A 26787-nucleotide genomic window follows, 5' to 3' on the forward strand; every position below is an offset into this window, starting at 1 on the left:
GGAATTTCTTTACTTCCAATTGTGTAAATATTTCTGCAAAGCTTATTCAGATTCTACTTTTGCAGTTCCTCATAAAATTGGAAGAGTCAATTGAGAAGCAGTATTTGTCAAAAGGTCCAATAATCTATATTTTTTTCTTGAACCTGTGTTCCTGTAAAAGTTCTGATTCATAGTAACCATGGGTGATAAGTTTTGGATACCATGGTTCAGTGATGATACGTTGCCTGTTATTAACATCAAAAAGCAAAATATCTTATTAGTATGTTATAAGTTATAAATTTTTTTTTTAAATTGGCACAGATATTAATATAATTTAAAAATATCCAAGCTTTGTATTAATTGCACATTGTAAAGTCATGCATGAAAGTTATAACTGATTATGTAGATCAGGAAGTTTTAATTCAGGTTTGAATTGAACTGGTTTTTACAGAAGAAAAGAATTTAGTGAACACTTCTTGTTAAGCAAATCATATTCACAGACTTCACTTCCTCCTGCAAGAGTGACTATATCTGCTGCATTGAGTTCAACTTTCCAGTGGAAAGAAACTGAGTACTGTGCATTCAAGAGGTGCAGGCTAGAGAGGACTTTGTAGAGTAATAAACTCTGTAGTTATAAAATATTGCTACTCAGAAAATAATACACTTTCTCAGAAGGAAAAGCAATTTTATAATACAGAATGCAGAGAACAGCACATAAGTTGCAATGGTCTCTTACTTACTTTCTGAGTAAAGTTGTTCTCCAAAAAGAAAAATGCTTTGAATATCATAATTTGTTAATGTGATTTACAAATACTTCAAGGGTAACAGACTTTTGTTAATCCCTGAAATATTTTAGCAGGTAGTGATTTTATTGGCAAAATGAAATCTTTGATAACACTTTGTGGAAAAAAAATGACCCAAAATATATTATTATTATTTAGGCCTCCAAGGAGTCAAAAGACTCATCACGGGAGGTCCTTCCTAGGAAAGACAAGTCTATCAAGACCCATCGTTGGAGGTCCCTCCTAGGAAACACAAAGTCTATCATACTACTCCTTAAACTCATTGACCATTCTCACTCTCACCATTCTATCAGGCAATTCATTCCATGGTTCAACCACCCTCCATGCAAAGAAACCACTCCTCACCCTCTTGCTCACAGTTTCCTTTCATAACTTTCAGGGATGGCCACCTTTTGTCATCACTCCTTCCTGCTGTTCAGCCAAGCGAAAGAACTCCCCAGTGTCAACCCTGTAACTGCCACTCAACAGTTTAAAAGTCTCAATCATATCACCTCTCCTTCTTCTATCCACCAAACTCAGCAGTCCACATTCCCTCAGCCGATCCTCATAACTAACATTGTACAGTCTTGAAACCATCTTTGTTTCAAGACTACCTTTGTACCCTTTCCACAGTTAATTTATCCCCTTCCAATCCTGGGGACCAAATCTGAGAACAATAGTGTAAGTGTGGTCTGATCAGGGTGTTATACAATGGAATGATAACCCTTTTATCTCTGCAGGTCAGTGTCCTTATTATTGCAGCAATCCTCTCTGTTACTTTCACCACCTTTGCAATATGTCCCCTGAATTTCAGGTTTCTATCAATCATCAACCCAGATCTCTCGTCTCCCGTACTTCCTCCAGTATAGCTCCTCCAATAGAGTATGCAGCGTCCCATTGATGTGTCCCAAACCTCAAGACCTTACACTTTGCTGCAATATCTCCATTATAATTTACAAAAAGGAGATAGTCCTTTCCAAATATTAGGTGCAATTAGTGCCTATTAATACAAATATGGATTGCTCTTTATTAATCACTTATCTGTATTTGTAAATGGTACTTTAGTTTCTTTTAATGAGGTTTAGCACTAGCACTCTCTCTCCCTGCATGTGTGTGTGTGTGTGTGTGTGTGTGTGTGTGTGTGTGAGAGAGAGAGAGAGAGAGAAAGAATATAACACATTAATGTAAATCCTTTTGCCTAATTTTTGTATCCAACTTTCTCTGTAAGTCATCTTAGCTCAGTTGATATTGATGTTGCATTTTGGTTGGAATGTGTTTGAATCCCATTTAAGATATGAACAATCTTTATAAGGATTTTCAGCTGAAGTTGAGTTAACTGGTTTTATATGGTGGTGACAGGGTTTTTCAACTTGCATTACTGGCATGATTGACTGAGTGGTTAGTGTATCTATTCTTCAATCAGTAGGCTGCAGGTTTGAATCCAGTTATGGGCATGAATGTTTGTGATTGTCTTTAGATGGCAATTTCATTGCTTGCTGCAAGACCACCAGTCTACTTATTAGAGCCTTCAGAAAAGTCCCGTGTTTGGTCTCTATGACAAGATTTTCAGATTACGAAAAAATACAAAAAAAATATAAAATTAATATTAAAAAATAGAGACCCGACCCTAATTCCACTTATGATTTTAATGTACTGAAGGATGGGATCACATAAAAAGGGGAGGAGGGGGTTCTTTAATAGACGATCCACACAACAGCCTCATTACCTTAGTAGTTTTTACCATAATTTAAAACAGAACAACTCCACTATTACTATGAAATACACCAGTGCTACCAGAACATGTTCTGTGTTTAATTATTTAAAGTAAACTAACATTCCTTTCTGATATAAATATACCACATACTTCCAACTTCAGGTAGACTCAAGAGGTTGGAGGCAATCAAGGAAAAGAACAAAGCATATCGAATATTCCTGACAAGTAAGTCGGTTTGTGCTCTTGGTGAATACAGAGACGAATGTAAGAAAGTGAAGCACTGTGTAAAACTAGCTAAACAAAAGTCACGGGAAGACTTTGAAAATAACATAGACAATAAATATCAGAAAGGTGACAAAGTATTCTGGAGGCTGTAGAAAAAACTCTGAAATTAAAGAAAGAGTACTGTAAAAGGAATCAGATGATAATGGTGACATGAAAACTGAAGATAAAGATATTCAAGATGTCTGGAGTAATTACTTTGAAAGGTTGCCATATGAAAATTGTCAAAACGAAGTGACAGCATGGTGGTAGAAAATACTCATCAGTAATGCGGTCAGGAACACATATCCGTACTTGAAGTAGAAAAAGTCATAAAAAACTTGAAATGTAGAAATGTGCTGGATTAGGTGACATTTGACCAGAAAATAACGGAAAAAATTCACGTAGAAAGATTATTTATTAGTATAATTTTCGCCTGTGTGTCACAGGCATCCTCAGTACATTAAGCTCAAAATTAAACACTAACTGACAATTCCAAAAAGCACCACCTAAGTAGCTGGTGTAAGATAACTAAAAAGGTCAATAACTTTCCTAAAAAAAAAAAAAAATTAATACAATAAAAAGTTAGGAAAGATTAGCTGATTTGTAAAGTACTATCTCCCATAAAGGGGACAGACGTAAGCCGTCGGATCTGTTTAAGTTAGGAGAATGAAGTAGAGTTTCACGTTTACTTAAGTATAAAGAGCTAATAAGCTTCATTTCGGCAATGAAAACATTACTTAAATTAAGGGGATATTAAATCCCACATAGTTTTAAAACCGAATAAGAAACTCAATGATTGGAATCAGAGAGTTTCTTGCCGAATATAGTAAACTATAAAGTATCGGCGACACTAGCGTTAGCCAATGCAAGTGATCCTAGTATGTAGTACAATACCGGACGACTCTTTGCAAAGGTGGGGGAAGTTCAGATCGCTATTCTAAGGTATTTTCCATAATGTAAACACACATTTCCTAGGAAATGTATGCTGTTATTACATTATGGAGGGAGGTCACTACCCACACCGGTTTCAGCCTTTTTTGAGGCTTCATCAGTGAGTAGCTAGACCTAATACCAAAGTGTATAGCGAAAAGAACTTATGTACTCTGCGAACGAGTTTTCCAAACAGGTGCAACCGTTAAGTTACTTAAGTATAAAGAGCTAATAAGCTTCATTTCGGCAATGAAAACATTACTTAAATTAAGGGGATATTAAATCCCACATAGTTTTAAAACCGAATAAGAAACTCAAAGATTGGAATCAGAGAGTTTCTTGCCGAATATAGTAAACTATAAAGTATCGGCGACACTAGCGTCAGCCAATGCAAGTGATCCTAGTATGTAGTACAATACCAGACGACTCTTTGCAAAGGTGGGGGAAGTTCAGATCGCTATTCTTATCGCTATTCCTATCGGAAGTTCAGATCGCTAGTGTCACCGATACTTTATAGTTTACTATATTCGGCAAGAAACTCTCTGATTCCAATCTTTGAGTTTCTTATTCGGTTTTAAAACTATGTAGGATTTAATATCCCCTTAATTTAAGTAATGTTTTCATTGCCGAAATGAAGCTTATTAGCTCTTTATACTTAAGTAAACGTGAAACTCTACTTCATTCTCCTAACTTAAACAGATCCGACGGCTTACGTCTGTCCCCTTTATGGGAGATAGTACTTTACAAATCAGCTAATCTTTCCTAATTTTTTATTGTATTAATTTTTTTTTTTTTTTTTTTTTTTTTTTTAAAGGAAAGTTATTGACCTTTTTAGTTATCTTACACCAGCTACTTAGGTGGCACTTTTTGGAATTGTCAGTTAGTGTTTAATTTTGAGCTTAATGTACTGAGGATGCCTGTGACACACAGCCGAAAATTATACTAATAAATAATCTTTCTACGTGAGTTTTTTCCGTTATTTATTGTGTACCGATATGTCTACTTACCTGATAAATAAAATGGAATGTGAGAATTACAGAGGAATTTCCCTATTGAGCATTCCTGATAAGATTTATACAAGATTTTCTTGAAAAAAGTTAATAAAAAATTGTAAAAAGGAAACTCAGAGAAGAACAAGCTAGGTTCAAGCCAAACACAGGTTGTCAGGATCAGACGTTCATTTTAAGACACATTCTTGAGAAATCATGAATATAACAAGGATCTGTTATTTAAGTTAGGTAGATTTGAAAAAGGCATATGACAAGGTATCAAAGAGAAAAACTGTTCAAAATGCTATAGTTATCGGATGTAAAGAGGACATTATATTGGGCTGTATATAGTCTATCTTTGAGTTGTAACTCAGCTGTTAGAATTGATGTTAAATCAGCTGTGAGACAAGGATGTACATTATCTTAACTGTTATTCATCATTTACAGGGTGTTCGGGATAAATTTGACATATTTATAATTAATTATATTTTTCCGTAAGTTACATGTATTAACACACACTTCTCTTCATTTAAAAGTTTGGACCCTTCTTCATTCATATACAAGATGTCAGAAAGGATGGATAGCTGGAACCCACCTGAATCATGGAAGAGAATAACTTGTATCGTGATGATTCGTGCCCGCCATCAAAATAAGGATATTACGACTGCTGCCCAATGCTCCCTGAATACAGTAAAAACAATCAGGCATGAACTAGAGACTTGCAATGGTGACTACGAGGATGTAGCAAGAAGAAAGATCCCTAGCAGACGATCTGATTGCGTTCGTACAGCAGAATTCCTCGCAAATCTGCAGGAACAGGTGTTGAAGAACCCTGGCATTGGAATTCGGGCTTTGTTCGTGGAGTTGCTAACTGTAGTCAAGCCCTGGATAACAAGGGTAGCCAATGGTAGGCCGTATGTATGGCAGCAGGATTCGGCCCCTTGCCACACCTCTGGGAAAAGTCAAAAATGGTTGTCTGAAAATTTCTACGACTTCACCAGTCCAAATGTTTGGCCTCCAAACTCCCCAGACCTTAACCCCATGGATTATTTTGTATGGGGCGCAGTTGAAAAAGACACCAATCGCACTTCCAGTAATACAAAAGCCCAGTTAATGGATAAAATTAAAACAGTTTTTGCGGCCCTTCCCAGGGAGACTGTAGCATCAGCTTGTTCGAGGTTCCGAAGCAGAATTGAAGCTGTGATCGATGCTAATGGTGGTTATTTTGAGTAAATCTTGTTGATAGTATTGTAATTAACTCTGCCTGTAATGTTTTTTTGTCAATTCATTAAATTTAATAGATACAAAGAAGATTTTCTTTTTCCTTACGAAACTGTCAAATTTATCCCGAACACCCTGTATATCGATCGTATTATGAAGGAAAGTGGTATTAAACTTGATATCAGAATTGGATGTTAATCTGAACTCTGTACTTTATGCCAATGATGTTATACTTCTAAATAAATGAATCCAATACAAGTCTACAGGATTCCCTGACTATATTTTATGACTAAATTTTATTGGCAATAAAAAGACAAGGACAATGAAGATAGGCACAAACATTGAAACCATTAACTACATTCTGAATGGAGAAACTACAGAACAAGTAAAACATTTCGGCTATTTACGCACAATTTTTAGTGAAGATGTCAAATTAAAAATATGGAAATAGACAGCAGAATTAGCAAATCTGGTATGGTAGGAAGTCAACAGAATAAATTTATATGGAATAAGAGAAAAATTAGTCAAAATACTGAATAGCATAATAGCCAGAATTTGTCAGAAGAGAGGATTAGAATATATGGATGCTTGGAGGCATTTGAGGACAGAAGATAACTGTATGCAAGAGACCACTTGCATTTGAATAAGGAAGAAGGAAGGCATCTGGAGAAATTGCTGTTTTATGAACAAGTCAGTGTGTCAATGCAGGGGAAACTAGAATTCCCAGGGTGGATGGTAGCAGGGATGGCCTCTTGTGGGAATGGGTTCTAGGGGGAAGGGGGGATGACATCAGGTAACTCTGAGTCCATGGGGTTGAGAGGGGATAATGATAGGCATAGAAGCAGTGACATTTTTATGCTTTATACTAATGCCAGGAGTATCCGAAATAAAGGAGATGAATTGGTGGCGCTGATAGCATCAGCCTGGCCGAAGATCATTGGGATCTCTGAGACGTGTTTGATGGAAGATGATATAATAACAGGAATTGAAGTAACAGGGTTTTTCGGCAGGATAGGAAAGGAAAACGTGGTGTGGAGTATTGCTTATGATAAGTGATGACTTATGTCCTTTAAGAGTGGAGACTTTGGAAGGCAGTGACACTGATGGTTTTGAAAGCATATGGTGTAAGGTAGAAGTGGCCAAGACAGGATATTAGTGGGGTGTTGCTACAAACCAAGGAGCACAGAGGGTGGGGAGCATTAGATGTTAGGCAGTTGAGCTTGGTAAGTGAAAGAAGAATGATTGTTATGGGAGATTTTAACTACAGCAGTATAAGCTGGAAAGAGGAAAATGCATGTAGTAATAAGGAGATGGAATTTCTAGAATTCTTGAGGGGACAAATGGCTTAGGCAACATGTAATAGAGGGAACACGAGGTTCAAGAGTTTTGGATTTGGTCATAGCATCGGAAGAGCTGATAATAAGTGAGATGATATCTCTCCCACTAGTTGGAGAGAGTGACCATGTGGTTTTGACTTGGAAGATGAATAGACATGCAGGTGTATCAAAGAAAAGGGAACGTTTGTGGAATTATAAAGCAGGTGATTAAAATTGTTTTAGGTATCAACTAGGGGTAGTTCCATGGAGGGCAGAATTGGAAGGCCAGGATGTCATTAGTGCTTGGGAAATTGTGAAGGAATATTTGTTAACAGCAATAGTAAGCTGTATTCCATGAGTGAAGAAGTGGACACAATTTGGTGTAAAGTGGATGACAAACAATATCAAACAGGAACTGCAGTTGAAAAAGAGATTATGGAAGAGATATAAGGAGAGGGGTGGAGAGCAGATGCATGAAGAATATAAGACTCAGTCCAGGAGAGTGAGTAGTATGGTGAGGAAGGCAAAACTGGAATATGAGAAGAGATTGGCACTAAGATTCAAAGAAAATGCAAGGGAATTTTTTAGTTATGTGGCCATTAGGAGAAGAAATGATTGTGGAAGAATGACATTGTGGGATAAAAATGGGAATAGAGTGACTGATGCAGAGGACATAGTGGAGTTGTTCAATGAACACTTTATTGGAGTGTTTCCTGGAGAAGTAAGCTTTAATACTAGAGAGAGAGGTAAGGAGGGGTTCAAGGTTTAGAGGTGCAAGAGGAGAGTGCGTTCCAAATACTGAGTACTCTGGATATCAGTAAAGCTGTGGGATGATGGTATTTCACCATGGGTTTTGAGAGAATGTGCTAAAGAACTGACAGCACCATTGACCTGACTCTACAATAAAAATCTGGCTGTAGGAAAGGTACCCAAGGAATGGAAGGAAGGTAAGATAGTGCCGCAGCACAGGGTGGTAGCAGACTGGAAGTGTCTAATTATAGGCCAGTTTGTGTGTCATCAGTAGTTGTTAAGGTCTTGGAGAAATTAGTGAGGGACAATATATATACAGTGTTGGGCAGATGAGGGTAATGTTATCTGTGAGAATCAACATGGATTTGTTAAGGGGTGCTCTTGCTTTAGTAATATGATTGCCTTTTATAATAAAGTGACAAGAGCAGTTGATGAGGGAAAGGCATATACTGCCATTTTTTTGGATTTTGCAAAGGCATTTGACAGGGTGCTACATTATAAGCTGATATTTTAGTTGTAGCACATGGGTTTAGATGTTGGGTTAGTGGATTCAGGATTGGTTGTCTGATAGGTATCAGAGAGTTGTGTATGGTGGGGTAATATTAAGGAAGCAGAAGGTTACAAGTAGGGTTCCACAGGGCTCAGTACTTGGACCTGTATTGTTAAACCTTTATATCAATGACATTGTCAATGAATTGCAATGGGATATTCAGTTGTTTGCGGATGATGTGAAGCTGGGAAGGTTATCAGTAATAGTGCAGATGTGGCAGTCCTGCAAGAGGATTCGAATAAACTAGACAGATGGGAAAATGAATGGGGTGTCAGTTTAATGCAGCAAAATGTAAAGTCTTGGAAGTTTGGTATCCATACTCGATTGGAGAAGCTATACTGGAAGAAGTAGGTGAGATGAAATCTGGGGATGATGATTGATAGAAAACTGAAATTAAGGGAGCATATTGCAAAGGCGATGAAGGTAACACAGAGGATTGCTGCAAAAATGAGAAGGATGCTGACCTGCAGAGATAAAAGAGTTATCATTCCGTTGTATAAGATTCTGATCAGACCACACTTAGACTGTTGTTCTCAAATTTGCTCCCCAGGATTTGAAGGGGATTAAATAACTGTGGAAAGGTTACATAGGGGGATAACAAAGATGGTTTCAGCTATACAATGTTGGTTATGAGGATCGACTGAGGGAATGTGAACTGCAGAGTTTGGTGGATATGAAGGAAGGAGAGGTGATATGATCGAGAATTTTAAACTGTTGTGAGGCAGTTACAGGGTAGACATTGGGAAGTTCTTTCGCTTGGAAGGAGGAGCCATGACAAGGGGCAATACCTGGAAGTTGCAAGAGGGTGAGGAGTGGTTTCTTTGCATGGAGGGTGGTTGAACCATGGAATGCATTGTCTGAGAGAGTGGTTAGAGGAAGAACGGTCAATGAGTTCAAGGAGCGGTATGATAGATTTTGTGTTTCCTAAGAAGGACTTCCCACGATTAGTCTTTTGACTCCATGAAAGGCTGAATAAAAATAATAATACTAACCATTGCTATATATAAAACAGTGTTCAAACCAATTTTAACTTATAGATCTGAGAGCTGTGTTATGAGAAGTAGAAGTAAAATGCTACATCACTCTGACTGGAGACTGATATGAGAGTTTTGAGAAAGATTAGGGCAGTCAAGAAATGACATCAGCACTATGATAATTAAAAATAACATTGTTAGCCGAACTAATCTCAGGTCAACACCTAAACAGAATGAAAGAGGAAAGATTAGCAAAACAAGTGTTCTTTGCCAGGATGGCAGGAAAAAGATCCATAGCAAGACCAATATCTAGCAGAATTGATGCAGTAAAAAGTTCCGTAGAAGACAGAAATATAAGATCTGATAATATTGGAGTCTTGATGGATAACAGATTAATTTGGAGGAAAATATCGATAGGAAGTTAGTAATGATATAATTTTTCATGTAGTTCTATCATAAATATCCTGTACACCCTCTGAGGGTACATGTCAGGAACTCAATGATTACTTCCGGCTTCTTTAACCTATGCTATTTCAAAATTTCAAAAATGAATTGACACTCATTATTGTTAGTTTCCTATCCTATCAGTGGTCCTAAAAGGCACTTAAGTGCCCATGACCTTTTCAGGTATTCTTGGACTTCACAACCGTAACTCGAGGATAAAGTGGTTAGCCCTATGCCTCCCGGTGTGACCTCTGTCTGTAGATGCACGTGTTCACAGGGTTGGTTTGCCTGTTCTGGGAGACGAAAAACCCGAGTTTCCAGGTGAAAAAATCCCCTCCCTCTGTATAAGACTGGCTAACTTGCTTTTCATTGAAAGAGAACAGACGAAGGTTCCTTATGTCACTGATGGGAATCGAACCCAGATATTTGTGACCGAAGGGCTTCGTCTATACCAACTGAGCTACGGAGGCTCCTCATTATTGTTAGTAATATCCTAAAATTGAAGCCCTCAGTACTAAAAGAATTTATAGCCTTATATGTATCAGAAAATGAAGTTCTTAGTATTTTCATTAATTTTGCATATGTTACTGATGCCAAAGAAGTTAATATCTGAATAATATACATTGTTAAATGTGAGGAGTTCTTTTAAGATTTACGAGGTTGGTTCTGGCCTGGCTAACTTTTAGAGGTGATAAAAAGAAAGCAACTGTGTCCTTTTCAATATAATCTCCCTTTACTTCAACACACTTTTCACATCTTTGAATTAATATTTCTATGCCCTTGAAAAAATCATCTGTACTTTTGCCTGCAAAATGACCTAAACTAAAACTGCATCTTTCACCTCATTGTCATCTGCAAATTTTCTTCCTTGAAGGTCTTTTTTCCATTTTGAGTACAGGTAGTAGTCACTGGGTACTAGATCTGGGGTGGGTGTTCAATCTCCTGGAAGCCACAGTTCTTCATTGCAGCCTTTGCAACAATAGCCGTATGGAGTGGAGCATTGTTGTGAAGCAGGCGAACAACATGACTAAGCATTCCTCATCTCTTCTCCTTTATGGCGTTGTGCAGGAGTGAATCATAATATTCTGCATTCATGGTAGTATTCCTTTCCGTATATTCAATCAAGAGAATTCCCTAGCAATCCCAAAAGATTGTTGCCATGATTTTCTTGGTGGCACTTTGCCTGGTTTGCAAAGTGCCACCAAGAAATCACTCCATGGATTTCCTTTGGAAAGAGGATCATAATAAAGGACCATGGTTTCATTCCTTGTGACAATGGATTCCAGCACTTGCCTGTGATTCCTTTGACAAAGCTCTAAAACCTTGGGATAGCAGGTCACATGATGCTCCTTTTGAATTGAAGAGAGAAGTCGGGGCACCCACCTTGCACTGACCTTTGTGATGTGAAGCTTCTCATGAATGATGCGAGTGGTTGTTATAGAAAGCCCCAACCTTGCTGAGATTTCTTTCAGCTTCAGCCATCTGTCACTGAGCAGTTCCTCCTCAACAAGAGACATTTTCCTCAGTCATCACTTCCACAGGCTGACCATAATGAGGATCATCTTGGATGCTCTCTTCCTAGGTGAAATTGTTTAGCCCATTCCTTCATGGTGGAATATTAAAGAGAAGTTTCTCCATAAACACCATCCAATCGCTGTTTGATAGCACTTGGAGAAAGTCCTTCTTTGGTGAAAAACTTTATCACAGCACAGTACTCAATCTCTAATAACGTTACAACTACTTAAAGTGCCGCCTTGTTAGTCAAATGAGTGCCTCCAATTGAATGACACAGTAGAGAGTTGATACTAGTAAATTAAGCTCCCCATAGATGGTGCTATCCATCTTTCACAGCTTTTTAAAATTGATTCAAATTTTTGTATAACAGGCTGGAAATTTTTGGAACCTACCTCGTATTTTATTTTATTTAACTTTTTTTTTTTTTTTTCAAGTAGTCTTGATATCTTTGTTTTGATTATTATATGCTTCATCAAAAACTGCATTTTGTCAGTAAAAGTGAAAGATCTACATGATAATTAAGTTATAATCCAATTTATAATGAAAGAAAAGGAAAGGAAATATGAAAGCTTTAGTGAAGTAACATTTGAAAATTAATTACAAAAATTTTAAGTATTGTAGATAAATTAAAAACAGAAATATCTGAGCTTGTTGTATAGATTCCCACTATGGTTTTACTTTGATTCCTAGTTCTTCTAATTCATAGAATGTTTGATTTCTTATTTTTCTTATATGTAAAAATGCATCTTATATATCGCAAATATTTTTGGAAGCTTTTGAAACCTAACGACACTATTTTATTTAAGAAATAAAAGTACAGGAAAATGAGTCATGGTACCATGGTATGAATTTTGAATTATTATTACAAGAGAGAGAGAGTCAGACCGAATGAGGGAGATTACTTGTCACTCACACCACATCATACTTCCTCTTGAATTCATTCATGCTATTTGCACTCACAGCCTCGAAAGTCAAGCCATTCCAGTCATGCACTACTCTATGAGAGAAAAAGCTACCTCTGATCTCTTTCTTGACTGCATTCATTCTCAACTAACATGCATGTCCTCTTATCCTCTCCCCAATCCTCCATAAAATCAGGGGCATGCCAGCCATATGTGCAATGTGTGCGACACACACAGGTGCCAGGATAGTAAAGGCACCAAAGATTAGGAAATATTTAAAAAAAAAAAAAACGTTTTTTTAAAGTGATTTTTTTATTGGAGGGGGGGGGGATAGGGGCGCCAACTAAAGTTTTGCACACAGACGCTGGGCACTACTGCCGCGCTTCTGCATAAAATGTGCAATTCCATCTACTGGAATCCTTTATGATTTAAAATTTGTTTATAGGTCACTATGATATTACTCCTATTATTATTATTCACTTGTCTGTTAACATTTGCATTCCAAAAATTCTCTTTCTCACCTCATAATCTACATTCCACAGTCCTGATACTGTCTTTAATGCTCTCTTTTGTACTCTCTCCACTGTATTTGCATCATCTCAGAAACCAGAAGACCAGATCTGTACGTAGTAGTCCTGATGAGTTCGTATTTCATATGAATGCCTTGTAAAAAGACAAAATGACTTTCTTATTCTTTCATGTTAGTGTTGGTTTCAGCATTGCAATTATCCTCCAAGTTGTATTCACAATTTTGCTATATGACCCCTGAACTTCCACTTCCTATATACTAAAACTTCAAGATCCCTAGTCTAGTTCGCTTTTCCTGTCATAATCCCACGAATAAAATATGCCATTGGATATCTCATTACATCAAAGTGCATACCTTACATTTACTAACATTGAACTGATAGCCATTTTCACATGCCCAAAATTCCAGCTTGTTCAGATCATTCTTCAAGTACTACATGTCAGTTTCATTCCTGATACCCTGCCTATCTTAGCATCATCAGTAAATAGCCATATGTTATGTGTTAAATTGTTCTCAGTATCATTAATGTGAAGATTGAATTCCAGTGGACTTAGGACTGATCCCTGGGGTACATCACCGATCACTTTTAATCTTGTAGACCCCCACATTCCCCATATACTGCTTTTCAATATTTGTCACTCAGCCATTCTTTCCAGATTAGTAATTTATAAACTAATCCCATATCCTCCAACTTATGCAGCAGTCAAAAGTATAAAAGTATCATGGTATATCCATTCCCTTTTAATAAATTTAGTTTAATCCTTTATCCAAGTGTGAACAAACAAAGTTTGCGCATGAAAATATCTTCAGGACTGGGGTAAGGTAGTACAACACCGGGCAACTCGTAGCAAAGGTGGACCAAGCTAACATCACTCCTATCTCAGTATCTCCTATAATGCAAAACACATCTCCTTGTGGATATGTATAATGTTATGCATTAAGGGAAGGGCCACTACCCAGACTAGTTTTGACCTTTATTGAGGTCTCTTCAGTGGGAGCCAGGCCCAGAAGTGGAGATACTAGGCAGAAGCAATGGCGAGGTCATCTTTACCTATCTGGGCCTGGCTCCCACTGAAGAGAGACCTCAATGAAGGTCGAACCTAGTCTGGGTAGTGGCCCTTCCCTTAATGCATAACATTATACATATCCGCAAGGAGATGTGTTTTGCATTATGGGAGATACTGAGATAAGAGTGATGTTAGCTTGGCCCACCTTTCCTATGAGTTGCCTGGTGTTGTACTTCCTTACTCCAGTCCTGAAGATATTTTCAGGCGCAAACCTTGTTTGCTCACACTTGGATAAAGGATTAAACTAAATTTATTATAGTCTAACCAAGTGAAAAATAAACTTTCAACATCCATTCCCTTTTGTTTTAACTTGACCTTATTATAAAATACGAGCAGGTTACTCACATGTAACTTTCCCTTAGTAAACCTATGCTGTTCATTGCAAGTTATAGATTCTCTCTCATCCTGTTTCTGTATGCAGTCTCCTACCAATTTCTAAAATTTTCATCACTACTCCAGTAATACTGAAGAAAAGGAACAGCCAGTTCAGTTAAGCACTCTTTTAGCATCATGCTGATATTCTATCAGTCCCTATTGCGATATTCATGTTCGGTTTATGCAACAGTTGTAGTACCTCTTCTTCATATACCTGAATTTCTTCCTCCAAAATTCTACTGATTTTGGATTTATTGTGTTTATTATTAATTTTAAATTTTATAGTAATATTGCATATTTTTAAAAATTATATTGGTTTTTTTTTTTATTCATTTAGATATGAAACTCAGAAGTGAAAACTAATTTTGTTATTAATTCTCAACTTTCTCACTTTCACGATAAATCAAACTGCAACTGAGCAGGTCCTCCTGCTGAACAAATTTAAGCATTATTTCACTCTGGATATATTTATATAGACTAATATGTACTTACTGTTGGAAAATCTACCTTGAAATGTTTTAATGTATTAAGTAATGTTCAATTTCTTGAATTTATTTTTCAGATTTTAAGCATGATTACATATCTTGTTTTATGCAGTTAATATAGATTATAAAAATTAAAATTTTTATATTCAATTCTTTCTTAAATTTTTAAAGAAAAACATTGAAGATAATATACCAATTTTAGATATTTTTCCCTTTGCTAGATATTATGTAAATAGATTTAAAGATGCCTATCGCCAAGCTACTATTGATCTCATGTTGGGTAATCCTGTCACTGAGGATATTAATGCTATTAGTCCAGAAAGAGAAGAAGCAGATTTGGAAATTGATGGTTCAGAACAGGAATATCATGAGAGAGTAAAGCAACTAATTGAAGACTGCAAAAAAATTCTCATTCCTGAAACTGAGGTTGTGTTAGGAGGCTGGGCACTGATTGATGCAGATCCTGTGTGAGTAGTGAAATAATTCTCTGTGGATGAGTGAAAGGGAAAGAATTTCCAATATTTAAATGAATGTGTTCATTTAAATATTTTATTTAACACCATAATTTTATGTGTTTATTCAATTTGTAACATTGCTTGTCCAGATGGGACTTAGAAGCAGTCCTCACAGCTCATTATTAGTGTATATTTAGTTACTAATGACCAAGGATGGGATGGCAGTTTGGGACATTCGCTAACCAAATTATATTCTTTATTAGCTAAAACTGCAAATACCTTTACATTATGATGGTACAAAATGGCTAGGTATTATTCTGTCTGCTAGGCATTATTTTGCCTGGTTACACTGGTTCGTCTCTCCCCATTATTTTCATGAAAGGACTAGAGTGAACAGCAAAAAAAGTCAGCTAGTGGAGCAATATCATACTCAAAAGACTTGAAGATAATCATTGAAAATAAGTAGAGGTAGTAGAAGAATTACAGATGTTAATGTTGCTGAATTGAAGAGGAGCTAAGCAGACTCTTCATGCCTCTATTTTAGTTCTTAGATAAAGATTCTGGTTGTTTTGGAACATTATTAAATAATGTCATCAGCAACAGAACTGTGATAGAAAATATACAGCAGGGATACATGAGTATATTTCAGTGCTGAAAGTGAGGGGAAGAGATTAGAAATCAGAAGAGCAGCTGGAGTTGGTATTAGATCTGAAATACTTTAATATGGAGTAATACGTTTTACAGTGGTGTTCTACTGCATAATCCTGGAATCTTTGGTCACAATGTAGAATCTGAGATGGAGTAGAATTCTTGTTGTACCAATTTATATCCCCCCCCAATAGGGAGGGGGGATATAAATTGGTGAAGAAACAAGTAGTTTAACGATTAAAAATTTACAAGTTCAGGTTTATACTTTAAAAAATTTGAGAAGTCATGGGAATATAATTAGGATTTAGGATACGCTAACCACTCGGCCAGCCAGGCTGGCCGAGTGGTTAACATATCCGCTCTCCAGCCAGAAGGCTTCGGGTTCAAATCCCACTGTGGGCATGAATGTTTGTGATTGTCTGTGGAAATACTAGTGGTGGTTGGTGGTAGATGCCGTTGGTGTAGTTGCAGTCAGTTGGTGGAGACAGAGTTGTAGAGCAAGTGCCCTCCCCCAGTGAATCTTTGGACTCCCTGGAGGTGTCAAATAATAATAATAATTTCTAGTTTTGGAGTAATATGTTTTACAGTGGTGTTATACTGCATAATCCTGAAAGCTTTGGTCACAATGTAAAATCCAAGATTTTAAAATTTTAAAAAAGCACGCAATAAGATGCCAAAGGAAATTCTGTTAAAAATAAATTTATATGATGTAAATTGAATAGCAGTTAGATTTAAAAGATGTGCAAGAAAATGTTTAATTATAAATAACATGTATGATTAGATGTATACTGTCTCCACTCTTCTTTATATTAATGAAAGTGATATTAAACCTGATATCCAAATAGGGGTTATTAAACATAGTTCTTTACCATGTGCAGGTGATAACATCTTCTTAGGTAAACCTACTATAAAAGTATTCAGAGAGTCTTAAGCCAAATTAAGTAATTACTGTGATTAATTTATTATGAAAATGGACATTAAAACGATACTGTGAAATTAGGCAAGAAAGCAGTCATCTGCAATTTTCAGCAGTGACCTTATAGAGCAGGTGGGAATTTTAGCTACTTAAGTCCAGTTTTTATTGATGCTGACTAAATGTGAATACAATAATAGAATGAGTTTAAAAAAAATAAAGCTAGTCTGGTGGGAAGCTATTTGAATAATTTTATATGAAACAGAATGGAAATCAACCAAAATGACATATTTGCTGTCATTACAGTTGAGTCTCGTCAGCTCTACAGCAAACTCTATAATGAATTTACCCACTATAACAAACTTCACATGAAAACTCCCACAGGCATAATCTTTTTTCTAAAGAAAATTCACGGTAGAAAACTATCCACTATAATAAACTATTTCTGTGGTCTATAATAAGTTTAGTTTAATCCTTTATCCAAGTGTGAGCAAACAAAGTTTGCACCTTGAAAGTATCTTCAGGACTGAGCTAAGGTAGTGCAACACCAAAGCAACTCGTGGCAAAGGTGGAGAAAGCTATCATCACTCCTATCTCAGTATCTCCCATAATGCAAAGCACATCTCCTTGCGGATATGTGTAATGCTATGCATTAAGGCATGGGCCACTACCCATACCAGTTCGACCTTTATTGAAGTCTCATCAGTGGGAGCCAGGGCAGCTTTCTCCACCTTTGCCACGAGTTGCCTTGGTGTTGCACCACCTTAGCTCAGTCCTGAAGATACTTTCAGGTGCAAACTTTGTTTGCTCACACTTGGATAAAGGATTAAACTAAACTTATTATAGTCTAACCAAGTGAAAAATAAACGCTCAACATATTTCTGTGGTCTTGCATATTCACTATAAGAAAGTTTGCTGACAAGGTACTGTTTAAACCAGTATTAACATATAGATCTGAGAGTGGGATAAGAAGTAAGAGGATTGGAGGCAACAACTAGAAAGCAGTCTGATAGAACCTATGTTAGAAAAATGAAGATATCAGATAAAAGTTGGCATTGTTAATATTCAACACTAAGCAGAGCTAATCTGAGCTGGTGGTTACTTAACAGAATATAAAATAAAAGATTAGCAAAACAAAAATGTAGGAGAAAAACCAAGAAGGGCAAAGATTAATGTATTTTGAATCAGTATAGAAGCTAAATTAACAGTTGGTAATTTTTTTCCAAATTGGTCCATTATTTATTAAATTGTTTATAGGAAACTAATAAGAAAATATTACTTGTGTTAGCTCATATCTGGTACCATCCCTAAGGGGATGTACACCAGAAAATGACGACTCATAGAATGCAAGATACATATCAGTTAGATAACTAGATTTTTTTCAGGCTCTTAAAGGAGCTGAGTGGCTAAGTGATACTGAGTTCATTTTCTATAGGTTGTGGTAATTTTGTCCTCTGACTAATTTTTTGGATCATAGGCCAAAGCTTGGTTAACAGGGTGAAGCCTTCATATATACTATAAAGAATGTAAAAAACTAACTAATGCTTGTAACTAAATGTCAACTCTTCATCTTGTAGCATGCTTCAATTAGAATATTCCATTTGATTACTGAATGAACAAAATAGCTAACAATATGGGCTTAAGTGACAAAATTCATTATTAAGAGTATATCATAATCAAAATACATTCTATACTTGATGTTTCTGTTTGATAATGATTGCCTTTTTTTGTCAACAAGATAGATGCAGGAACATTCTTAAAATTCAGTGGAAGTGAAAGCAGGCACCATTAGAGACCACTTTCATTTATGAAGTATAAATGAGAAAAAACGGAATTAGCAATATAATGACACAAATATAACGTTGCTGATACAACAATTTTTTTTTTTTTTTAATTCTTGCTGATGGTTTGGTGAATTAAATAATGTATTTCAGTCCTTACACAATTTTTAGTGGAGATGGGGAAATATAGATAATAGAATGACTTTATTTAGAGAAATTGTCAGTGGCAGAATAATAATACTGTACATTAGAAGGATGTTTTGCATTAATATTCAAAAATGTCTAAGGAACAGTAATCTAATTATGATTAAAAATGGAAGAAAACTGGACTTATTTCATAATAAACCAAAACACACAAAATATGACTGAGTTTTATTAGTCAAATATATAGTAATTTCATGAAGAAAATTACTTTATATTTGAGTAACAAAACTCAGTCATATTTTATGTGTTTTGGTTTATTATGAAATAAGTCCAGTTTTCTTCCATTTTAATCATAATTAGATTACTGTTCCTTAGACATTTTTGAATATTAATGCAAAACATCCTTCTAATGTACAGTATTATTATTCTGCCACTGACAATTTCTATTGAATTAACATAAAATGCAACAAAGAGTGAGATATTAAAAGAGACATTAGTAATGAACTAGTAGAAAATTGAAGTCTTGTATTGCAAATGTTGCTTGCTATCAGGTTTTTGCATTACCTTCCCATGGTTAGAATAATTGAAGTCTGATGTATGACAAGATCTGATAATAGACTTCTATATGATATGCAAAAACTTTTTCTTAACTACAGATTCCATATGAGCAAATAACTTTACTAGATTTATTTATTTTTAATTCTTGCTGATGGTTTGGTGAATTGAATAATGTATTTCAGCCCTTACACATTTTTTTGTGGAGATGGGGAAATATAGATAATAGAATGACTTTATTTAGAGAAATTGTTGGCAGAATAATAATACTGTATATTAGAAGGATGTTTTGCATTAATATTCAAAAATGTCTAAGGAACAGTAATCTAGTTATGATTAAAATGGAAGAAAACCGGACTTATTTCATAATAAACCAAAAAAACAATCAGAACAAATCTGAAAACAAACCCCAACTCAACATCACCAGAGTTAAAGATCGGTACTATCAACGTAAGAAGCCTGAATGGCAAAGAAATGGAGCTAGCTGAGGAATTAGATAAGTACCATATCGACATAATAGGGGTGACTGAAACAAAAAAGACCAAAACTGGTGAGATCTTTCTGAGCAATAAATACAAAATGTTATATTCAGGCAATAACAATCAAGGAAAAGAAGGAGTAGCCATAGTATTCAACACAAAATGTGAGGCTAATCTTCTTGAATGGCAGTCAGTCTCAAGTAGAGTAATGTGGGCAAATATGAGAATGGGGAACTGGACAATGAGACTTATTTGTGCCTATGGTCCCACAGAAGGTTCTACTAAGGTAGAAGTGGAGGAATTTTTTGAGGCTTTAGAAAAAGCAACTGACACAATGAAAAAGGAAAAGTTGGTCCTTGTTGGGGATCTAAATAGTAGAGTAGGAAATGATTGTGAGACATACAAAAATATTTTGGGAAAATTTGGAGAAAAGAGCAAAGCTAATAATAATGGCAAATATCTATTGGATTTCTGCTCAGGACATGGACTGGTTATTACTAACACCATGTTCCAACATAAAAATGTGCACAAATTCACATGGAGAGAAGAGGCTAGGAATAAGAAAAGTCTCATTGACTATGTTATTGTTGATAGTGATGTTTTCTCCCTGGTGCAGGACACCAGAGTGTACAGAGGATTTGAAATTGGAAGTGATCACTATTTAGTCTTGAGCAGGATAAAATTGAATTTCATATTGAAAAGAATAACATGTAAGAAAGTTTTAAAGCGAATAAAAGTTGAGCAGCTCTCAGATGTAAACTGTAGACTAAAATACAGAAATATTATTGAAAAGAAAATGAAAGAGTTTGAGAACAGGAATCAAACCTTGGAGATTCAGTGGCAAACTCTGAAGGAAACATTGATTGATTCTGCCAGAGAGGCATGTGGTGAGGTTGTGTGCAAAGATAAAAAAATCAGAACTCCCTGGTGGACACAGGAAGTTAAAGAGGCAGTGAAGGAAAAGAAGAAAGCATATCAAAAGTTTCTGGCAAATAAGTCAGCTTTTACTCTTACAGAATACAGAGACAAATGTAAGAAAGCTAAACAGTGTGTAAAACTAGCTAAACAAAAGTCATGGGAGGACTTTGGCAAGAATATAGAAAATAAATATCAAGAAGGTGGCAAAATATTCTGGAGGTTGTTGAAGAAGCTTAGGAATGGAGGAAAGAGTGCTGTAAAAGGAATTAGAGATGATAAAGGTGAAATGAAAACAGGAGAAAAAGATATCCTTGAAGTATGGAGTAATTACTTTGAAAAACTGCTAAATGAAACAAGCAGTGATGACAGCACAGTGATAAAAAACACTGACCAGGCATGCAGTCAGGAATACATATCCATACTTGAAGTAGAAAAAGCCATCAAAGGCTTGAAATGTGGAAAGGCAGCAGGAGTAGATGATATTCGACCAGAAATGCTGAAGTATGGTGGTATAAGAGTCTTACAGTGGCTGCACTGCATAGTTCAGAAAGCCTGGACAGAGGGACGAATTCCCGATGATTGGAGTAGAGCTCTCATAGTACCCATATATAAAAAGGGAAATAAAACTGAATGTGAGAATTACAGAGGTATTTCCCTACTGAGTGTTCCTGGCAAGATCTATGCAAGTATACTTGAGAAATGGTTGAGAAGAATTGTGGAAGAAAAGCTTGGTGAAGAACAAGCTGGATTCAGGCCGAATAGAGGCTGTCAGGATCAGATCTTCACTTTACGACAAATAGTCGAGAAAGCATGGGAATATAGCAAAGATCTGTATTTAAGTTTTGATGATTTGGAAAAGGCATATGACAAGGTGCCAAGAGAGAAGCTATTCAATACGCTGCAGTTATATGGTGTCAATGGGGCATTATATCAAGCAATACTTAGTCTTTATTTGAGTTGTGAGTCAGCAGTTAGAATTGAAGGAAGTACAGGAAGATGGTTTAATGTTAAATCTGGTGTGAGACAAGGATGTACATTATCCCCTCTGTTATTCATTATCTATATGGATCACATTATGAAGGAATGTGGTATTAAACCTGATATCAAAATTGGAGATGTTAATGTCAGCTCTTTGCTTTATGCGGATGATGTTATACTTCTAAATAAATCCGCTACAAGTCTGCAAGATTCTCTGACTAAATTGAATAGCTGTTGTAATAGATGTGGTATGAAGGTCAGCAATAAAAAGACAAAGACAATGAAAATAGGCAGAATCATTGAAATTGTCAACTGTGTTGTGAATGAAGAACCTGTGGAAGTAGTAAAACATTTCAGCTACTTAGGCACAATTTTTACTGGAGATGGTAAACTAAATATAGAAATAGACAACAGAATCAGCAAAGCTGGTATCGTGGGAAGTCAATTGAATAAATTCATATGGAATAAGAAAGAAATTAGTCGGAACACTAAATTAGCTGTATACAAGACTGTGTTCAAACCAATTTTAACTTATGGATCTGAGAGCTGGGTCAGAAGTAAAACACTTGACCAAAGACTAGAGACCGCAGATATGAGAGTCCTGAGAAAGATTAGAGGTGTGAACAGATGGCATCAATGGCAATATCATATTAAAAATGAGGATATTAAGAAAGAACTTGACATTGTCAGCATCCACGAATGCGTTAGCAGAGCTAATCTCAGATGGTATGGTCACTTAAATAGAATGGGAGAGGAAAGATTAGCAAAACAAGTGTTCTCTGCCAGGTTGGCAGGAAAACGACCCAGAGGAAGACCAAGATATAGGTGGATTGATACGGTACAAAGTGCCTTAGACGATAGAAATATAAGATCTGATAATGTTGGAGTCTTGAGAAGTAACAGACTGATTTGGAGGAAAATTGTAGATAGGAAGTTAGTAATGATGTAATTTTTTCATGTAGTACTGTCATATCCTGTACACCCCTTGAGGGTACATGGCAGGAATTTGATGATGATGATGATGATGATGATGATAAACCAAAACACACAAAATATGACTGAGTTTTGTTACTCAAATATATAGTAATTTTCTTCATGAAATTACTATATATTACTATGTGATAAATATTTCTTCCAGATATGGCATAGTATGTATGCTTCAGCACATGATGTGGTTTACAGACATGGCATGCAATTAAATCTGACTTCTCTTTTCCTTTATGACAAACATATATTAACCTGGATTTTTGGATGTGCCTAATAGATTAGATTTGTACAAAAGGAACTGCCTACACCTAAATGCCTTTGGTATTTGAAGTTTTTCAGAAGCCTTGAAAAACTAATAACTGGTATGAGACCTAACACAGAGAGTCAGGAAAACTAAATTATAATGGGAGGAATGGTGAAAATATGAGTATTAGGGCAACAATGTTATATAGTTGTGCTAATGGGCATTATAATGGAAATGATTATGAGGAGAGAACGATTTTGACTCTATGTGGACCCATTCAAACATGTGCAAAAATGTCTATTGTATAAGGCACTAGAGAAGAATAGAGATCTGCAAGTTGTCCAACCATGTCATGAACCACAAACAAGAGTATCCAAAAGAACAGCAGTAGCTTATTATATCTATACAAATGCTAAGAGTATCAGAAACAAAGGGGTAGAGTTTGTTGCCTTGGTCAGTATATTGGGACCTCAGGTTGTAGGCATTAGTAGGACCTGGCTATCAGAATTAGACATACTAACTTCATACTAACATCTGGTGTGAGGTGGAATTTAACAAGATCAATTACATAGTGGGGGTGTTCTTACAGACTTGGCGGATTGGTTGCTAGTAATGAAGAAATGCACCACCAAATAGAGACAATGGGTGTAAAAAGAGTGTAAAGAGTACAGTATTTTTAGGAAGGATAGACAGGAGAGGAGTGGACGTGCCACTAATAACATTGGATGATTTGAATTAAGTTAGTGTTGAGAACTGTAATTGTAGTACTAATGACAGTATTTCATGTGGCAGTGAATTTGAAGCCATCTGGTTTGAGGTGGAATCTCATCATCATCAAATTCCTGCCATGTACCCTCAAGGGGTGTACAGGATATGACAGTACTACATGAAAAAATTACATCATTACTAAAGGAGGTGGAATGGAATCTAACAAGATCAATTACATAGTGTGGTGTTGTTACAGACTTGGTGGATTGGTTGGTAGCCATGAAGAAATGCACCACCAAACAGAGACGATGAGTGTGAAAAGAGTAATCATAATGGGGAACTTTAATTATTCAAATATTAATTGGGTAGCAGTAAAATCTCATGAGAAGAATGAATCTGAATTTATTGAGCTGTTGCAGGACAACTTCCTCAAGCGTGATGTGAAAGAACTTGAGGTCAAATAGTGTTAGATTTGATTATAATTATAGTAGGGTATAGTAAATGAAACTCCCTACTGTAATAGTAGGGTGTTTTAGTTAAAGATGTAATTATTCTTCTTCTGGTTAATGACAGTGAGCATGCAGTACTCACTTGGGAAGTGACTAAGTTTATGAATGTTCCATTCAGAAATGGTTACTTGCTGAACTACAAAGCAGGAAATTATGAGCAACTGAGGAGTATACTCAGTTCATCGGAATGGTATTGGTTGCTGGATGTGAAGAATATCGACAGTGCATGGGAAGCATTTAAAAATACTTAAATGATGCAATATCAGAATGTGTCTTGAGAGTTCAAAGAATAAACAGGTTAGGAGTCAAATGGATGTGTAATCTTATTAAGCAAGAGATTCGTAAGAAACAGATGATGTAGAAGGACTACCATCTGCATAAGGATGATGTCTGTTATGAAAATTATAAGCAACAGGCCAGAAGAGTCACAACTGTTGTACAGAAAGTCTGAGTACGAAAAGAAACTGGCTCTGCAAGTTAAAGACAACGCACAAGAATTCTATCATTATGCTGTAAGTAAAAGAAAGAATGGATATGAAAGAATATCTCTTCTGAATACAGATTGTGTGAGGGTGACAGATGCAGAAGAAGTTGTTCAACTGATGAGTGCTGATTTTGCTAAATGCTGTCTACCTGGTGTATGCAACATTGAGTTCACTGCTACCTCTTCTGAAGAAACTCAGGTGTACGAAGAGGAGGTATTAGAGCTGTTGCAAAAGATTCGTAACAATAAAAATTCAGCAATAGGAACTGATAGGGATATCAGCATGGTTCCTAAAAGAGTGTTCAGCTGAACTGGCTGTTCCTTTGACCAGGCTATATAATTTGAGTCTCAGAAGGAAATTCCTCAGGAATGGATAGAATGTTTGGTAATCCCATTGCAGTGTATCCATGACCGACTCAGGAGTTGTGGTGAAGGTTTTGGAAAAATTGGTTAGGGCTAGCATTCAGAAATGGGTTGACAGTGTATCTCTACTTTGCAATGAACAGCATGGGTTTACTAAGCTAAGGTCATGTTTTAGCAACTTGCTCACATTCTATAATTATGTTATCACTGAACTAGACAAGAGGAATGGATTACACCATGATACTTTTGTGTTTTGATAAAGCTTTTGATGGAATACAGCATGGAAGACTGCTGCATAAATTTGAGAATATGAGTTTGAATTATAAAATATTAGCTTGTTTAAGAAGATGGCTGACTGACAGATATCAAAAAATGGTATATGGGAGTTGTGAGTCTGCAACATTTAAGGTAACTAGTGGTGAATCATAAGGATCAGCCCTTGGTCCACTGTTATTCAATCTACATTAATCATATTGGGAAGGATTTGACAGGCAACATACAGTTATTTGCTGATGATATGCACTTGCAGAAGCAGAATGATTTGAATAGGCTAGAATTGTGGACATGGGAAAATGGATATCAGTCCAGTGTCAGTAAATGTAAAGTCATGCATTTTGGCATGTTTACACATTCAGTGTCTTATTTTATTGGTCGGATTATGCGAGAAGAAACTGATCAGGCTAGGGATCTTGGGGTATTAGAAAATAGTAGGGTGAAGTTCAGGGGCCATGTAGCAGAGATTGCTAATACAACTTAAAAGATAATTGCAATACTGAAATGAACTTTGCAATGAACGGTAGGGATGTCATTTTACCTCTTTACAAAGCTTTGATAAGACCTCACTTGGGCTATTGTGTGCCAGGTCTGGTCTGGTCTCTTAATTTCCATTGTAATTCTGATACAGTGGAGAAAGTGCAAAGGACAGTGTTAAAAATGATGTCAGGATTGTGGAATACTTATTATGAAGAGAGATTGAGAATTTGTAGAATGCTGACACTAGCAAACAGAAGAAAGGGGTGATATGATTGAGACATATAAACTTCTGAAAGGGTCATACAGGATTTCATTTGATGGAATTTTTCATTTTATGGAGGATGCAATAAGGACAAAAGGTCATGCTTAGAAAGTGAGAATGAATGCTGCCAAGAAGGGGTGAGGGTTAGATTTTTCTTTCATACAGTGGTGCATGATTGGAATGGATTGCCATTGGATGTTGTGTGTACATGCAATGTGAATGAATACAAGAATGAGTATGATACTTGGTGCGTGTAATGTGTGGCCTCCCTCGATGATTAATATGATATTATTATGATATCTCCTTCAGTATTACTGTAAGTTGGGGGGGGGGAGTAAGTCATTGGTAGTTATATCAGTAGAGTACAGATATGGGGGGGGGGGGTCTTCTTCTTAAGTAGCTTCTCATAGGGTGTACCATGATTGCTAACCTCCAATTTGGAGGTTAGCAATCATGGTACATTAGAGTGTCTGATCCTCTGTCATTCTTTTGATCTCATAATAGCTCTTGTTACTCATCCATTTCTTTACATTATCAACCCAAGAAGTTCTTAGTCTATCAGATCTTCTTCTCTCTGATTTTGTCTCCAGTATTTCCAGAGATGTTTTCTCTGCTGACCTCTTAATATGTGTCCTGCCATCTTGCACTTTATCTTTATAAGGTCTTCCGTGAGTGCTCTTTTGGTTCTCATTAACTTCAATCCCTTTTCATTAATTTTTTCTTGTTCCAAGAAATCTTCAATGCTCTCCTGTAGTACCACATCTCAAAGGCTTGCAATTTATCGATTATGGATTTTATATGTCTATGTCTCACATCCATA

The 26787-nt window shown here is 36.2% G+C and overlaps 1 protein-coding gene across 2 annotated transcripts in view; it reads left to right on the top strand.

The window, feature by feature from the left end:
* sp3 (phosphatidylinositide phosphatase spermathreecae) overlaps positions 1-26787 on the top strand; it is a 400619-nt gene that overhangs the window by 273440 nt on the left and 100392 nt on the right. For both annotated transcript variants that reach the window (XM_090394946.1, XM_090394954.1), the window contains exon 13: positions 15008-15253. In XM_090394946.1, the coding sequence (XP_090251072.1) occupies positions 15008-15253 (246 nt within the window). The remainder of the gene's footprint in view (positions 1-15007; positions 15254-26787) is intronic.

This window comes from Typopeltis vanoorti, chromosome 1 (assembly GCF_054136105.1).
Source record: "Typopeltis vanoorti isolate ZY-2024b chromosome 1, IOZ_Tvanoo_1.0, whole genome shotgun sequence".
Classification (NCBI taxonomy): Eukaryota; Metazoa; Arthropoda; class Arachnida; order Uropygi; family Thelyphonidae; genus Typopeltis; species Typopeltis vanoorti.